The 17,186-nt window shown below is 43.9% G+C and overlaps 1 protein-coding gene across 1 annotated transcript in view; it reads right to left on the bottom strand.

Moving 5' to 3' along the window:
- Positions 1–16,762, bottom strand: part of LOC130876997 (myosin-8) — a 29,314-nt gene extending 12,552 nt beyond the window's left edge. Inside the window, exons 1-20 of the mRNA XM_057773920.1 lie at positions 16,553–16,762; positions 15,602–15,745; positions 15,363–15,519; positions 12,340–12,367; positions 12,134–12,242; positions 11,949–12,041; positions 11,759–11,822; positions 11,081–11,179; positions 10,889–10,992; positions 10,594–10,732; positions 9,181–9,299; positions 8,945–9,094; positions 7,235–7,405; positions 5,847–6,156; positions 5,673–5,740; positions 3,863–3,950; positions 3,663–3,780; positions 3,240–3,363; positions 3,005–3,141; positions 1,371–1,626 (exon numbers count right to left, since the gene is read on the bottom strand). Of these exons, the coding sequence (XP_057629903.1) occupies positions 1,371–1,626; positions 3,005–3,141; positions 3,240–3,363; positions 3,663–3,780; positions 3,863–3,950; positions 5,673–5,740; positions 5,847–6,156; positions 7,235–7,405; positions 8,945–9,094; positions 9,181–9,299; positions 10,594–10,732; positions 10,889–10,992; positions 11,081–11,179; positions 11,759–11,822; positions 11,949–12,041; positions 12,134–12,242; positions 12,340–12,367; positions 15,363–15,519; positions 15,602–15,745; positions 16,553–16,762 (2,688 nt within the window). The remainder of the gene's footprint in view (positions 1–1,370; positions 1,627–3,004; positions 3,142–3,239; positions 3,364–3,662; positions 3,781–3,862; positions 3,951–5,672; positions 5,741–5,846; positions 6,157–7,234; positions 7,406–8,944; positions 9,095–9,180; positions 9,300–10,593; positions 10,733–10,888; positions 10,993–11,080; positions 11,180–11,758; positions 11,823–11,948; positions 12,042–12,133; positions 12,243–12,339; positions 12,368–15,362; positions 15,520–15,601; positions 15,746–16,552) is intronic.
- Positions 16,763–17,186: the final 424 nt, after the last annotated feature.

The raw sequence follows: 17,186 nt of genomic DNA, 5'->3' as shown, positions 1-17,186 counted from the left end.
CTGCAGTGGTTGTTCCATCTCACTGTTTCCAGCCACTGAGGCTGAAGATGTCTCCAGTTCTTGCTTTTCTCTTTTATAGTGATAGGCTCAGTGCATATGTAGTCTTACTGGTCCACCAGGAAAAGGGACAGAGAGGATCTGGTCCTAAGCATCTGGAAAACCATCCTTCTTGCAATGTCTTCCTAACACCGTTGGGCTTGTTGATCAAGGAAATGGGAGGTTATGTCTGGCTGAAGTGCTGTTGCTAAACTCACTCCCCACCATGGCTACAACTTCTTCCTGGACTCATCACCAGTGGCATAAAGAGACTCCATACTAATGCAAGAGTTGGGGAGGATGCCCTACACTGCCTTCCTGGTAGTTCAACTCGGGGAGATGCAAGTATGTATATTTGTTGAGTTAAATCTCGAGGGTTAGGAAAGGAGGGATGACTTATTATCTTGACTTCTTCTTTATTTGCTTTTTAAGACAGGGTCTCTATATAGAACCCTGGCTGTCCTGGAACTCACTATGTAGGCCTACTGGTCTTAAGCTCACAGAGATGCGCCTGCCTCTGCCTCTCGAGTGCTGATTATCTTAACTTATAAGATGGTCTTGAGCACTTGGGGTTTTTTGTTTTGTTTTGTTTTTTTAAGACAGGGATTCTCTGTAGTTCACAGAGATTCTCTTGACTTTGCCTCCCCAGGGCTGGGATTAAAGCATGCCCCACCATCCCCCAGCCAGCACTTGGATTTCTTATTTCTATCCTGGCAGATTTTATTGTTGTTTTGTTCGTTTGCTTTGCTTTCTTGTGTTGTGCTAAGGACTAAACCCAGAATTTTGAGCAGATGGCAAAAATGTTGTATCAGTGAACTGTGTCTCTAATCCTTTTTAACGTTTTATTGAGACAAACTCTTACTCGGTTGCTGAGGCTGACTTTGAACTTATTTATAGCCTAGACAGGCCTGACTTGGGATCCTCCCAACTTGGCCTCTGGAGTAGCTGTCATTAAAGACCTGTACAGGTAGGCTCAGCTCAGAATTATGTCTTTAAGGCTGGGACAAGGCAGCTAAAGCCAAAGAGGTAAAATATTTGAGTAAGATTTAGGGATGCAGCTTTAAACTGCTTGCTTAAAAGTTGTTCAATTTTGTGATGTTACTGAATCTTCCCTTTCCCCTGTGTAATGTGGAAGTAATTGTAGCTTTCCTTCTCAATACAATATTGAAAAATAAGCAAGGTACTAACAAAATAAAGCCACCATTACGCCCCCCCCCCCCCAAAAAAAGATTTTTTTCCTCAAGTAAAGTCCCATGTTGTAAGTGATAGTCTCGGGAAGGCCAGGCAGGGCCCAAGAGCATGATCATGTGACGGGTTCACCTCAGACCACTCACCGACTGAACCTGGAGTTGCAGGTCATTTTTCTCTTTGAGGAGAGTGACCATCTTTTCCTCCAGCTCCTTCCTCTTTGCCTCCGACTTGGCGAGCTCCTCTTTGGTTTTCTCGAACTCCTCCTTCATGTTGGCCATCTCCTTCTCGGTCTCCGCGCTCTTCAGCAGGGGTTTGATCTTGAAGAAGAGCTTCATCCAGGGCCAGTGCTTGACATTCATGAAGGCGCGGACGTTGTACTGGATGCAGAAGATGGACTCTCTGGAATGTGGAAGAAGGTGGTGTAATTGTTCCATTGGCAGCAATGTGATTGACATTTCTTGTGGACAACAGGCTTTTCCTGTACCAACACATGTTCATTCTCACAATCAGAGTTAGTCTGTAGTCTTCAGTGTCAGCTACTTTGCTAATATGAGTGTAGTTCATAAGGAGCAATCGGGTGTGCTCAGGCCCCTAGTGAGCTGCCAAAGACAGCGTGAGTCTGGAGGGCACAGACTGTACTGTCTGAGAGACCCCTGCTGCAGAGAGAACTCCCACATATGAGAGTAGTGACTAGGAGGGCATGGCCATTGTAATTGGATTGTGCTGTCCTGCTTCTGCCACACAGCTACCAGCTGCCAGCCGAGGAGCCATGTGTTTTGCCTCCTCCAAGTTCAGCCACTCTTTCCTTCAAATCTCCCCTCTTTCCATCACCTTTCAATTAGTCACACTTCCCTTCTTAGTGTCTCCAGATAACATACTGGCTTTTCTAAATTCTTAGAGTGACCTAGTCCTGTCAGTTCAGTAAGTTCGTTAACATCGGAAGGCAATTTTTAGCAAGGATTAAGCTCCAAAATTGTTCCATTTAAATAAAAAGTTTGAAGTAGTAATATTGGTACAGGATTTCAAATGGTAGCAATGGGTCAGCAAGGTTTGACTGGCTTACAGGAACATGTAGGCATCTTTAAGTTGATTAGCTTAGCATGCAGGTTTTATTTCTATTAGCTCCGCTTCTAGGAATTCTGACTCTGAGAAGGCAGATGCCATGGCACAAGCTATGATAAAGATGTAATGCTAACCAAAAAATACAGCTGAACAAATGAGCAAAATGTGGGCATGGCTAGTAGCTAGAGCAAGGTGCAAAAATATGGTGTAAATAAATTGTTTGAAGTTAATTTGGGAAAGAAGAAACGAACTTGTGACTAGGTAGATATAAATGATGGACAAGGTCTGCATAGACAAGAGAATAGGAGGTGAGCAAGTTGTCTATCATGACTGGGAAAGGGTGTGTGGTTAGACATGAAAGATATGATAGAATATCTTTGCTATGATACTCTATCATGAAAGATATAATAGAATAGATGATCCTGACAGCCAAGCCAAGCAGCTTGGATTTGGCGTGGGATCCCACGGGGAGCTGGGAACAGAGATGAGGGTGATGAAAACTGGTTGCTGCAGACTGTTTTTTTATGTGAGCTGGATGGGGAGTGGGGCAGGAGAGAAGTTCTGGGAAGCGGAGCCTGAAGGGCGACACTAAAGTTGACATGTTATAGGGGTGAAAGCTCATGCTAATTGAAGAATGAAAGGCTCAGTGCACGGGGAAGGCTGATGGAGAGTCCCCAGGGACCCCTGTGATCCCACTGCTGCTCCTAGCTGTTACCTCCTTAGCAGCATCTTCTGATACTCGACTCTCATTAGGTATCCCCTACAGACCGCTTGCGTTCTTGTTATTATCTGGGCCAGCTTTTCGTCTCTCATTTCTTCCAGGAGACCCAGGAGGCCAGCTTTGAAGAAAACCTGGAGAAGCAGAAAGTCACGAGCCATCCCTGCACTTTAGCAGGCACAGGAAGGGCTGCGGGGACGTGGGTCAAGGAGTACAGGAGTCGCGGCCATACCTTGGTATGTCCAAATTTATACTGGGTGTGGTCGATATCAATAGAGCCCAGGAGCTTCTCCGAGGCCTTCTTGCTGTCAATGAACTGTCCCTCTGGAATGGCACTTGCGTTTAAAACTTTGTATCTGTTTCATCAAACACAGAAGGAATGGTCAGAAAGGGGCTATCGCTTGCCCAGTGACCACCAGAAAAAAATATATCTGTTTAAATCCCAGAACAAAAATGGGAGTAGAGATCTAATGGTTCTCGAAGATCAGGTTGTGACCCAGCCTATTATTCTATCCTCTATCACAGGACTGAATTATTTGACTTCTCATTTGTATAACGATGCTAATTAGGAGACACGAACTATAATGAGCAAAACACAGCAACTCGGATGATAAATGCTCATAGCATTCAGCATCTTCCAGCCAAGGGGACTGACCTCTGTTTGAAGTCCCCATACAGGATCCTGCTGGGGAAGCCCTTCCTGCAGATGCGGATGCCTTCCAGCACACCGTTACACCTCAGCTGGTGCAGGACCAGTTCGTGCTCCATGGCCCCTGCAAACAGAGAAAGGAGTTAAGTCCTGGATGCTGGGTTTTCAGATGGAGCCTCGTTTGTTATCAGTGTTCCGTGTCTTACCGGGGGTTTTAGTTTCATTGGGGATGATGCACCGCACAAAGTGAGGGTGTGTGCTTCTCAGGTTGGTCATCAGCTTGTTTAAGTTTTCCTAGAAAGTGAGACAGAAGGGTCTTGAGAAAGCTGTGTTATGAGTTTCTTTTTTTCTCATGGCGGGGGAGGTAAAATTACCCAGCACACTCTTGGCTACTGGACATTGGTGTATGAGGCTTTAGTTCCTGTGTATTTGGAAGGCTTCAGTATTTAAGCTGCTAAACAGTCAGAAAGTCAAAGTATTGGAAATAAATGCGGATTACCAAGGTATCCATTGTAACACCTAGGTCCAGACAGCAAAGCCAGTCACCTCCATACACAGACAGAATTCTCAGCCAGCACCAGAAAACAAAGACTACAGGCTCCCTAGGGAGTCAGCTGATGCTGTGCCCTTCCATGTCTCCCTGGGCCTCGTCTGAAAAAGGTGAAGATGATCTCTGTGGCCTCTTTTGTTTTCCAGCACTCGTGATGTTCACCATAGCTAGCAATTCTCAGTGAAAACCTGGGTTAGCAGTCATGCCAACCTGTGCTGTTCCTTCCTTCCTTTATTTTTTAAAATCATTCACAGCGTCTTCTCATTTCTTGTTTTGTTGTTTGGAGAGTGTAGAAATGGAAGGCGATATAATTTTGTGTGGGTGGATCTTGGGTGCCTGAAAACATTTTCCATCTAAAGTACACGGGGGAGGGGTTATTCTGAAAATTAAGTAATTGATTATGACAGAGAACGTTTTACTTATCCATAGAGAACACACATGGCTCTCACTTATGTTTTTTTTGCATCACAGTCACTAGGAAATCAAAACAACCTGGATAGCTAAGCCCGAAAAGACCTTTCCAGACAAGTTGACAAAGCAGCCATCTGTCTCGCTGGATAATGCAGATCAGAGTGAGATGGGAAAGGAATTGGAACACATTTCCTCAGTAGGTCACACCTGCATTTTAGTTAAAAGCAATGAGGCATGAAAATCCTTCCAAGCAGGCCTTGGAGTAAACATCTTACATGTTCCTCTCAAGAAGAGCCTTGCTGCAGAAGAGTTATAATTGCATTATGGAAATGTGCATGGACGTAATGGAAAAGCTACACTATTTTGTAAATAGAAGTCTTATTCTTTTGTAGTTAACCATCCATTCAGGTCACTAGACTTGGTTTCAGGTGGCTTTCATCTTTTCTAAAGATGTCCAATCCATCTTAGGGTGAAAGGTGTTTTGGTGAGAGAATCTTCTAAAGAATGTATCTCTTGTTCATTTTTCAAAGGAAATTTGAACCCTGGCAAGGTGGCACATGCCCGGAATCCTGTACTCAAGAGTCTGAGGTAACAAGTTCACAAGTTCAAGGTCAGCCTGGACTACGTGGGAAGATCTTATCCCAAAGAAAACAAAGGGAAACTCAAGAACATCCTCAAATGATACTGTCAGTGAGATAGAAATGCAGCCATCACAGGATAACATTGAGGGTCAGAAGTCCTTCCTTTAAAAGCATCCTCATTATTAGCATTTAATGTGTGTGTGTGTGTGTGTGTGTGTGTGTGTGTGTGTTTGTGTTGTACCCAAGAAGTTCTAAGTACATGTGGACATTCTCGAATGCTTCAGATAATCATAATAAGGAATAAAGAATAAAGCACCCATCCTTACCCAAGTATGGCTTTAGATCTATCCTGATGAGAGTGAATATCTAAAGTGATTCCTATCACTATATCATTCCCTCCTGATTTATTCTAAATCCTATATTTACAATCCACAGAAACTGAATATATTTTTCCAGTTTAAATTTATACTTTACCCTGAAAAGGGCTGACACGGTTTGGAAAGAAGAACCTTTCTTCTTAGCCCCTTTTTTCGCACCGCCATCTGAGATGAAAAGAAAACCCATCAATAGAGTAGACTCCCAGAGGCCAGAGCAGTGTAGGAACATTCTTGGGGAATAGTTTGATTAGATGAAGGACATAGAAAGTACCTGCTTCAGCGCTGGCATAGGTGGAAAAGAGGCTGGCCAGAGTTTTCATGGCTGACTTCTGGTACAACCCCACCACGGTGTCATTCAAAGGGTCCTTGTTCTTGTCCAACCAACCAGTGATGTTGTAGTCCACGGTACCCGCATAGTGAACAAGGGAGAAGTGGGCTTCAGCCTTGCCTTTGGCTGGCTTGGGCTTCTGGAAGTTGTTGGACTTTCCTAGGTGCTGGTCGTACAGCTTGTTCTTGAAGGAGGTATCTGTCGCCTTGGGGAACATGCACTCCTCTTCCAGGATGGAGAAGATACCCAGTGGCTGAATTCAGAAAAGGAGACCTATGTCAAACTCACTCTTCTCAATGGATGCAGACATGGTGGCTGCCATTTGATTTATAAGCACCCCCAATTATTTATAAATGCAGAGTAAGTCAGGCTTTGTGCTCAAACAGTCCCTTTGTCGTTCCTAGAATGACTTTCCCACTATCTCATCTCCCATTCAATCTGTAGCATTATCAGTTAAAAGAATAGCTGGATACAAATCCCAAGGAATTTGTCGGTAATTTGTTAAATGCTTTTTATTATCATACTTCCCCCCTGTTAAATGAATAAATTTGTTATCAACGTTTTATTTTGTTTCAAAAAGGTTATACTGGAACTGGGAAACTAGCTCAGTGGGTAAGAGTGCTTGTTGTGTAAGAGCCTCCATAAAAGCTAGGCGTGGCCATGTGCCTACCTGTAGCCCCATTGCTGTAGGGCAAGTAGAATGTCATCAGCCTAGTAGAGGCCTGGTCTCAAGAGAATGCAGCAGAATGTGATAGAAAAAGATACCTAGCATCCTTTTCTGGTATCCACATGTGCACACACACACACAAACAAACACACACACACACTTCTGTCTGAGAATAATATTTGACTCCATGTACAGTAAGGAAAAACAGTATAAATAACCCAAACACTACTTAAGATATTTTAGATGTTTAGTCTCCTTAAATATAGATTATTAAGGAGTACAAGCAATTTGACCTCTTGATTTCTGGTGTGCTGACTGTATTGTCTCTGCATCAGTTTTTATTTAGGAAAGCATTTATTACTGTGAATGACTTCCTGGACTATGGTGGAGGCAGATGAGAGTTAGCGAGAGAGGTTCTAGTGAAGCCGATGGTCACACATGGAGTGTTCACAGCTGCCTTTACGCTGGATATGACTCAGGATTAGGACACAATGGGGGAGGAGCTAAATGAAGCTAGCCCCTTCTTCATGTAGAAGTTGTGAAGAGGAAGTGATTTCTAAATAGTGCTCTCCTAGCTTGTTTGGATCTCAGGAGACAGTAATGCTTTGCAGGACATCTGAGAGTCATCCTCACAGACAGACCCTTCCATTGAAGCTATACGAACCTTCTCGATGAGCTCGATGCAGGCGGCCAGGTCCATCCCGAAGTCGATGAACTCCCACTCGATGCCTTCCTTCTTGTACTCCTCCTGCTCCAGCACGAACATGTGGTGGTTGAAGAACTGCTGCAGTTTCTCGTTGGTGAAGTTGATGCACAGCTGCTCCAGGCTGTTGAACTACACAGAGAAGTAGAGATTTCCCAGGTTAAGTGCTTATTTATGGGAGCAAAATCTGTTAATGGAAATATTCCTTATGGAAAATAATCTGAACAGAATGATGAGGTTAAACTTAAGTATTTATGCTAATAGCTGTTGGTTCAACATTCCCAGGGATAAATACCTTTCTCATGAAGGCTGGACATTCTTTAGGTTCTCAGATATCAATTACACTACAATTTTCCTTCCTTCCTTCCTTCCTTCCTTCCTTCCTTCCTTCCTTCCTTCCTTCCTTTCTTCCTTCTTTCCTTCCTTCTTTCTTCCCTTACTTCCACCCTTCCTTTCCTCTTCCTTTCTTCTTTCCTTCCTTCCTTCTTTCCTTCAATTCTTTCTTCCTTCCACTCTTCCTTCTCCTCCCTCTCTTCTTCCCTTCTTTCCTGCCTCCCTTTTATCTTCCCTTCTTTTTAGAGACTGAGTCTCACTACGTAACTCTGGCTGTCCTTCAGCTCACTCTATAAACCTGGCTGACCTGGAACTCACAGAGATCTGTCTGTCTGTTTCTATCTCCCAAGTACTGAGATTGCAGGTGCGCATCAGCATGCCTGAAGAACCAACCTTCCACATTTTATTTATCATCTGTCTGTCTGTCTGCTTAATATACTACAGTTCTAACAGAATCTACTTTCTTTTCACCTGTGAAAATTCAAAGACAAGAATGTATAACAAAGTACAAGCATGGTCCTGTGCTTTATGATTCTGATGCAAAAGAGAATGGGAAAGTGATTTATTAGAAAAGCTTGCTAGCAGAGGTGGAACGCTCTATTCTCTATTTCTAGGAGTGGTTAACACTCTTATCTTTGGCTGTCATGTTATTAAAGAAAACTTATGTTAAGACATTTAGTTGATGTGTAAAATGGAATGGATGGTTTGGTTTCTTTTCTGTTGACATCTGGTAACCCCCTTGTCTGATCTATGAAAGCAGAGATCTGGTGCGGAATAGCAGTTGAAGATCTGAGAGTCTTTGCAACCATTTACTCTCTCTTTACCCAGCATAAAGCTGAAGCCTGGACATGAAGTAGTTTGTATGAGGTAAACCTGAGAGACAGGAGGCCAGCACCTATGGCTGGGCTCCTGCCTCTGGGCTTTTTCCCTTCCGTTCCCAGGAATCAGTGTAAGATGCCTTGCATAGGTACCAATTGCCGCAGACAGATCCTATCTTAGCTTTGTGTTACATGCCCGTAGAATCTTCAGCATGTTTGATTTTTATTTTTTATACAATTTCTTTTGTAATAATAATGCTAAGATTAACTTCTCTTTATTGAAGGTTTAATGAAGCAACATTTTGAAGTCCCTAGAATAGTATCAAAAATATACTGACTTTTCAATAAATTTAGCTATTATTGTTATTGTTTTCTATTATCTCTTAAATATTTTGGGGCAAACTCTTATACTAGGCTCAGTGTTGAAGCAAGCAATATGAATAATACAAACGATTATCACTTAGTGCATCAAAATTCCAAATTGTGTCCCTCAGTTTTTATTAATGTGAAGATAACTCACATCAAAGATCTCAAAGCCAGCGATGTCCAAGACCCCGATGAAGTACTGCCTGGGCTGCTTGGTGTCCAGCTGCTGGTTGATGCGGGTGACCATCCACAGGAACATCTTCTCATAGACGGCTTTGGCCAGGGCACCCACTGCATTGTACACCTTTATAGATACAGTGATAATTGTTAGTGCTATTAAGTCATGCTATGTAGGCCTTGGCGTGTGCTTCACAGAGGGCGTGCATTCACCTGCTGTACCGTCTGGCCCTTGGTGACGTACTCATTGCCGACCTTCACCCTGGGGTAGCACAGGGCTTTGAGCAGGTCAGCAGAGTTCAGGTTCTGGAGATAGGCAGCCTTGTCAGCCACTGTGGTGACAAAAACCAAGAAATGTTTAACATTTAAGGCCGGGCGGTGGTGGCGCACGCCTTTAATCCCAGCACTTGGGAGGCAGAGGCAGGCGAATCTCTGTGAGTTCGAGGCCAGCCTGGTCTACAAAGGGAGTTCCAGGACAGGCTCCAAAGCTACAGAGAAACCCTGTCTCAAAAAAAAAAAATTTATCCTCATCCCTTTGTCTTTCTCCTATTCAATTACTCTGCTACTTAGATTTTCAAAAAAAACAAAACCTTAAATAATTTCAGATAAAGTCAAATAAGATTCTTTGTTATGTATATTAAAGCGCCTGGTTGCCACTGAATGGTGGATCAGAGTGACTTGTTGCAAGTAGGATTTGAGAACACTTTCATTAACCATAAACATGTAAACAGTGTTTATTGTGACTTTCCGTGACATGGTCCCTCCCTGTAAGACTTCAGGTATTGCCGGAAGAGTGAGATAAAAATACCATGACACTCACTGTTAGGGAGGGGAAAGAGGCCAAGTACATGCACTCTTAGGCAGCTTTTACCTCTCTTCATTTAACCTGACTAGACCAAAGGTACTTACTTCTTTATCTGAAATAGTGGGGGTTAATTAAACTGGGTGATCCTCTCTAAAAATATGTGTAATGCTATGTGTTGGTCTCAAAGGAAAAGTTGGGAGAAAACCGAGGGAGAAAGAAAGAAGGAGAGGGAGAAGAATACAGGCTAGGTGGGTTGGGGAAGGTTTGGGGGCAGGGGAATAACTGGATGGTGGTTCCTCTGTACTGAATGCCTTTTCATATGTGGAGCACATGATTTTTCTTTGTCCGTTTCCTTTGTATCTTTCTTGCTTGCTGGCCTGGAGGGATTTACATGTAGACAGCACATACAGATGTGCCTAGGAGCACCCTTCACCTCTCACCCTATGCAAAGATCCTCTACTCCTAACTCCTAGGCTTTCCTGGCTAATGCTAAAACAATATGTAAATCTGCTGTGTATGCCTACTTCCCTTTGCCAAGACAAAGCAGGGATATTATTCCACCTCATTCTGTCTCCAGTTCCCCGGCCCTCAGTTGAGCTTCTATGTGGCTGTTGGGGTTTGGGATAGCTTTTTTGAATCAGCGGTGATGATGAGGTGATGGAGAATGAGAAAGGAGGTGGGTGAGGAAGGCGTGTGTATAAACAAATGGGCACTCGTCTTCGGAAATGCAGTCACAAGGAGACGTGAGTTTAGGGTTGACGTCCAAGTGTTTCAGTTCAAAAATTCTGCTATTCAAACCCAGTTAGAGGGTCTTTGGGTACCTTCAGTGCCATCTGGCTCAGCTTGCTCCTCACGCTGCTTTTGCTTGAACTTCATGTTCCCATAATGCATCACGGCCCCTGTGAGTTTATAGATGGACACTTTCTCTTCAGATGAGAAACCCAGGATGTCAATAGCACTCTACCAGGAAAGATGAAAGGGCAGAGGTTAGGGTGGAAGACATTATTTATGAGAATTTATAATATACACTGAGACGAACACACCTATGTAGAGTTTGCTGCTGCCATTCCCATACATAATCAGCTCTAAAAAATGTTTGTATATGTTGTGGCTTACATCTGTGGCCATCAACTCTTCTTGGTCATCAATGCTGGGCACTGTGATCTCCCCCTGACTGACAAAGGCATAGTCATATGGGTTGGTGGTGATCAGGAGCATTTCTGGGTACACAGAATGAAGGGTATATGTTTTAACACGAGAAATTGGTAATATAAACTTTAACTTTTATCCACAAATTTAAGTTCTCACCAATTAGTTCTGGCTTCTTATTGGACGTGATCTGATAGAAAATATGGTAGCTCCTTTCAGCTTTTAGCTGGAAAGTGACTCTAGACTTCTCCAGAAGATCTAGAAAGAAAGAGATTGAACTAGAAAAACAATCTATTCTTTCAACATACTGTAAACTTTAGTCTCCAAAATTGAAGATGCTACATTTGGCTCCAGTGAGGTTTTGTCACGATTCTCATTCTGTGGTTGCATATTAGAACCGAAACGTACATGACAGCTGGCATGCACCTTTCCATGTAGGCACAGCCACTGAAGTCCACGTCCCTGGGACAAGTTTTAAATGGGAATCCATGATCTCTGTGTGTTAGCTGACCTCTAGTGTCCCCGGATCACCTCACAGCATCTGTGGTGAGTCTACCTTGGAGAGATAGATTTACCAAACCATAGCCCATCCATAGGTAACCGTGGGGGTAGAAATTAGAGTTGATCTTGAGGTTTGGAAGTTCTCTGAAAGATGAGAGGGTACCACCAGCCTGAGATTGAGATACAGGGTACGGAGAGTGAACTGTGAGGGAGTTTGACAATAGCTCACAGACAACTCTGGTGGTAGACTCTTTGCATAGAAAGTGTTGCAGAATACCCCTGCAACCAAACTGGCTTGCTTCCCCAGTTAGATTTTTCAGCAGGTCTGTTACTCACATGTTTCAATATCTGCTGATGCCAGTTTCCCGGTGGTACCAAAGTGGATTCTAATAAATTTGCCCTGGAAAAGATAATGATGTTTTTAGTACTGAACATTGAAGCACACAGAGATAAGCACCTGAAATATTTTGATATGATGACTATAGCAAGTAAAGACAGAAAGGGTCTTTGTGACCAAGAGACTCACAAAGCGAGAGGAGTTGTCATTCCTCACGGTCTTGGCATTCCCAAAGGCCTCCAGCAGGGGGTTGGCACTGATGATCTGGTCCTCCAGAGTCCCCTGCAAGGGAAAGATCAATCTTTGTATCTGGGGATCCAGACTTCTAGGTACCCCAGCAGAGTCTAGATCCTCATTCTAGCTACCAAACCCACCTGCATTTTGCCAGGCTCCTCTTTCTTCTTCTCCCCAGTGACTGCAATGGTGGCAAAGTACTGGATGACACGCTTCGTGTTCACAGTCTTCCCGGCCCCGGATTCTCCACTGTCAAACACAAGGGAATGGAGATCAGAACTGTGGCACAAACCTGCAATGGTTGAGACAGACACTGCCTACCAGAAAGAAGAAGGAAGTCACGTACGTGATCAGGATGGACTGATTCTCGCGATCTGTGGAGGGAATAAAGACCACCAGTAAAACAAAACAAAGAGAAAAGCTATGCGTATTCAACATAAAGCAATGAAGTCAGGTGAACCCAGACTTGATCCCTTCAAAGATGGCTCCTGTGACTTCAACTTTGGGTGTAGGAGAGTAAAATTCATGAAAATGAGAGGCAAGGAATCATCTATTTCTTTTTTCCCACATTATTATTTTTTTGGTAAAATAATATAACATGAAATCTACCACCTTTTAATTTTTGCATGTGTCTGTGTGTGGACACGCGTGTGTACGCATGTAAGTGCATGTGCACCTGTGTGTGTGTGTGTGTGTGTGTATACACACAGGGTCCCTACACTGGTGTGAGGAACCTTCCTCGATTGCCCTGCACTTCATCCGCTGAGGCAGGATCTCTCAGTTAGACCTAAACCTGTGAGGCAAGCACTCTCGTCATGGAGGTGTGAAGCCGGTTAGATTCACACCATCTTAGGTATGTAGTTGTGTGGTATTACATTCCCTCTGCAGCCATCAGTCCCTTCCACTTCCAGACCTCTTTTCATCTTGTAGAACCCGCACTCTGTAGCCACTGCATAGTGGGTCCCCGGTTTGTCCCATTCCTCAGGAGCTGGCAACCCCTCCTCAGCTCTCTGTTGACAAATGTGACTACTCTCAAGACCTCATCCAAGCAGAATCACACAGGGTTTGTCTTAGTGGCTTTTTCACTTAACACATCCTCAGGGTTTGTCTGTGTTGTGGCACTGTTGGAACTGACTCTTTTTAAAAGAATAGTAATATTCCATTGTATGAATATCCCACCCTTGGCTTAACTGCCCCTCTGCTGGCGGGTGTGTGGGTACCTTGCATATTTTTGCTGTTGTAAACGATGTTACCATAACTATGGCTTACAAAGTGCTCTCCGAGTGCCTGCTTCAGTTCTTCTGGCTATCTTACTAGAAGTGGGAACCATGGATCAGACCCCAATTATAGTCCAGTTGCTTGAGAACCACGTCACTGTGTTCTGTAGTAATTGTGCCATTTTACACCCCAGGGGCGGCCTCCTCATTTCTCCACCTCCTTTCTCATACCTCCTATTTTCTTTTTTTTAATCATAGCCATCTAAATGTGTGTGGGGGCTGCACTTATTACTGTTTTTAAATGATGTTATTAGACAATGTAAGCACACTTGAGAGCAGAGACTATGATAATGAGACCCTGGGGTGGCCCATCTTATAGAGGAATAGTCATTAGTATTCGGCCAGTTTCATATCCTCTCTATGTTATTCCAACCTCACTGGATTATTCTAAAGAAACCTCAGACACCGGGTGATTTTTGTTGTGAGGAATATGAGTCACGGGACTGTGAGGTCATTAGGAATATCAGACGCTGCTTAGGTGAAGTCTTCTGCTTACTAGACATGAAGGCTGAGACTCAGAGAGAAGGAAATGGCTTTTTAAATATGAATTGCAGACCTAGCTAAGGCTGCAGATAACCAGGCCTTTTGGCTTCCGGGAGACATTTGCTCAACTTCTTGTTCTCTGTCCAGCCTTTGATGTCACTCATTTGATTTCTGGCGTTGCCAAATAAGAAATGGTCTGAAGTGATACATGTTTGCTTTTATTTATTTTTATTTTCCTTTTAATATTATAAATATTTATCTATATATTAATAATGTATTTGTATCACTTTTCTAGTCCATTAATTTTGCAATTCTGTATTGATAGAGTGTAGATTTTTGAGAATTCTAAGTTTAAAAGTATTTCCAGAGAAAATCAGTACACGTCTAGATGTTATTTAAATGTATATACAAACTTAGACTTTAAAATATCTTAGGCTTCTATTCAAGAGAATAGGTATGGAATTTGATTAATAAAAGGTGTTTTCCCCTAGTATGAATAAAATCATGGACAATCAGATGCACCTAGTGGGAGAACAGACAAGAAAACAATGTCCTGGTCTTTCAGGTGATGTTCAAATAACATTAAGCAGGCCAGTGCCTTGCTTCTGCATCGTTTTGTATGAAAAGCATGTTTGGAAGCCTGGGTGACTTTAGATTTAAGATGGCTCCAAAGCCTGGAGAGTCATTGGGGGAAGGTTGGCATACATCGCAGCACTGAGAACCGCCTCTGACGGGAGCCTGTCCTGGGTAACTTTGCGGGAGGTGGCTAGTTTCTGTGGACCACCAGAATACTGCTTCTGGGCACGGAATCCTGGGGAAAGTTTCAGTTTGCCACAGGGGTCCCTGCTGTGTCACGTTCTCCTCTTTCCCATTTTAAAAGGCAATTTACAAACAAATGCGGCAAAAGTAACAGTAAAAAAAAAAAATGTCCCCCGGCCACCAAAAACTCCACAGAAGAACAGGAAATGGGGTGAGTTAAGGCTATACCCAGAAGCAGCACATTTGGCGAGGGAAGACAAAAGTTTTCAGTGCTGTTCTGGGGCTCATCATGAGTAAGTTTGGTAAGGTGGGACTCACGGACTCTGATAGAGAATGTTTCAACACAGGTGGGAGAAATTCTATAGGTCAATCTGTATCCACATCCCCCCTCCAATTCCCTCTCTCAGTCCCCAAGGTTGGCAACATGCATAGAAGAATTCAGAGTTCTCTGGATATGGCTGAGAACTCTTTCCTTGGACTGCTTGAGGAGGTAATTTCCCACCCCCACCCCCAGATCTATTTGTACTTTTGTATCCAAACCAGAAAAACAACAACAACAACAAAAAATATGAGAGCTAACTAATCTGTTTTCAGAGACCTGCTCTTGGCTTCCTCTGAGCTCGTGTTTGTTAGCCCTGTTGGCTTGGGCAGGTCAGTGAATTCCGGAGTGTCACTGTTCCCATCCTAAAGTGAAGGTGACTGCCAGAAAGAGTCAATGTCATGGCTGTGTTGTTCTTTGGAAATGGCAAGTCCCATGGGGCAGCGGTGTCTTATAATAAGACTGGGGTGAGTTCTGTTTGTCCGTCCCAATTGTGTGTGCACAATTCCTATAAACAGATGCCTCACTCACCCGTCAGCATGAACTGGTAGGCGTTGTCAGAGATGGAGAAGATGTGGGGCGGGGCCTCCTGGCGCTTTTTGCCTCGGTAGGCTGCCACCACCTCGGGGTTGTACACCGGCAGCCACTTGTAGGGGTTGACGGTGACGCAGAAGAGACCAGAGTAGGTCTGGGAAAGAAATGAGAAAATTCAATATAGTGCCTCTGGCTTTGTTTTAAAGAGAAATAAATGATCTAACAAGGGCTCTCACGTAGATCATCCAGGCCGCATAACGCTCTTTGAGGTTGTACAGCACTCCGGGCTCATGGAGGTGGGTCATCATAGCCATGTCCTCGATCTTGTCATATTTGGGTGGATTCATCGGGAAGACTTGATCCTCCTTGACGGTGAGAGTCTGGCAAGAAAGCAGACCAGTTTGAGATAGGGTTTATGTCTGTTGTTTGATTTGGTTATAAGACTACAATGGAATATACTTTCCATTACATAATTATTCGGTGCCTTTTAAAGCCATGAACGTATTAGTTTTCAGGTCTGATGCCAAGAAAGACAGTTTCTTGTGATAATGTAGGATCTGATATTTTTTGTGAGCGTATTTTCATTGTACAAATTCAGAAGGTTTAGCATGCTTCCTTTTCATACCCTCGTGCAGCCTGGGTTGATTGAATCCACCCATCCCTCCATGATCCAGCTACCATTACTTCCCGGGTTATATAGCCAGAGGAAATGAAATCAGTACATGGTAGAGAGGCGCCAAGACCCCTGGTGACTGCAGCGCTACCCACGTTATAAACAACATTTTTTCCTTCCCTTTTACACTCATTTCACCAGGCCAAGCATTTTTAATTTTTTTCATCCCACTCATTACAAGAAACTTCTTTAAATGTATCAATATTTTATGGAACTAAGTAGGTAACTCAAGAATTTTTGTGACAGAAGGGGGTGGTTTTATTTTTTTCAAACTTGGAGATTTAGACCAGGAAGTAGGGGACTGAAGGGAGATGGTGGCGGCTGTAATGGGCTGATTCCTGAGGGAGCCTGGGAAGGGGGAGATCCTGTAGGCTGAATTCCTTTAGCTCCCAGATCTTAGGACCACACACCAGGAGGAGGATCCCAGGGTGGCTGTAGGCTCAGGCAGCCCTAGCAAGGGGGACCTCGACTCCGGATTGAGCCAGAAAAATGAGGTCAGAGCATTCTCACTTACTGCTCCACTTTCCGTCTTGACGGTCACTTTCCCTCCTTCCTTGCTTTGTATGGTGCTTTTCACGTAGGATTCCTTGGGCTCCGCCACAAAGACAGATGTTTTTGCATCAAAAGGCTTGTTCTGGGCCTCAATCCGCTCCTTCTCCGATTTTCGAAGGTATGGAGCAGCTTCGCCAAAAATAGCCATCTCGGCATCCGAACCCCCACTCATGGCTGCTATTAATTCAGCCGAGGTATCTGCCTTGAGGAACAAGGGGGAGGGAGAAATAGAAAGCAGAGGTCAAAGGGATGGGTGAGGATTGGAAGTGCCATCTTCAGCACAGGCTGAGACCCTCTCTTCAGTTTGGCATCTTGTCCCACACTCTAACATGGTGTGAAGGGCTAGTTAGGAGTGAGAATACAGTGTGAGGACCCAGTTTTAGGACTTGGCAGGTGGCCTTTCCAGAATCTTGACTCCCAGGAGTAGGTACCTACATCTTCAATTGCCACAGAAACCTTTCCCCCTGCTTCCCCCTCTGTACTATAACGATCTCTGTGGTTCAAGCTGTTGAGGGATTGTTTTACAGCAACTGTCTTGCTTAATCCCCTTGTCTCCTGCAAAATGTCTGCATCTGCTGCAAGCCAGGACAGCCACC

The sequence above is a fragment of the Chionomys nivalis genome, chromosome 7 (genome assembly GCF_950005125.1).
Source record: "Chionomys nivalis chromosome 7, mChiNiv1.1, whole genome shotgun sequence".
Taxonomy (NCBI): Eukaryota; Metazoa; Chordata; class Mammalia; order Rodentia; family Cricetidae; genus Chionomys; species Chionomys nivalis.
Note: the sequence above shows the minus strand (reverse complement) of the source record. Positions and strands in the feature narration are given on the sequence as shown.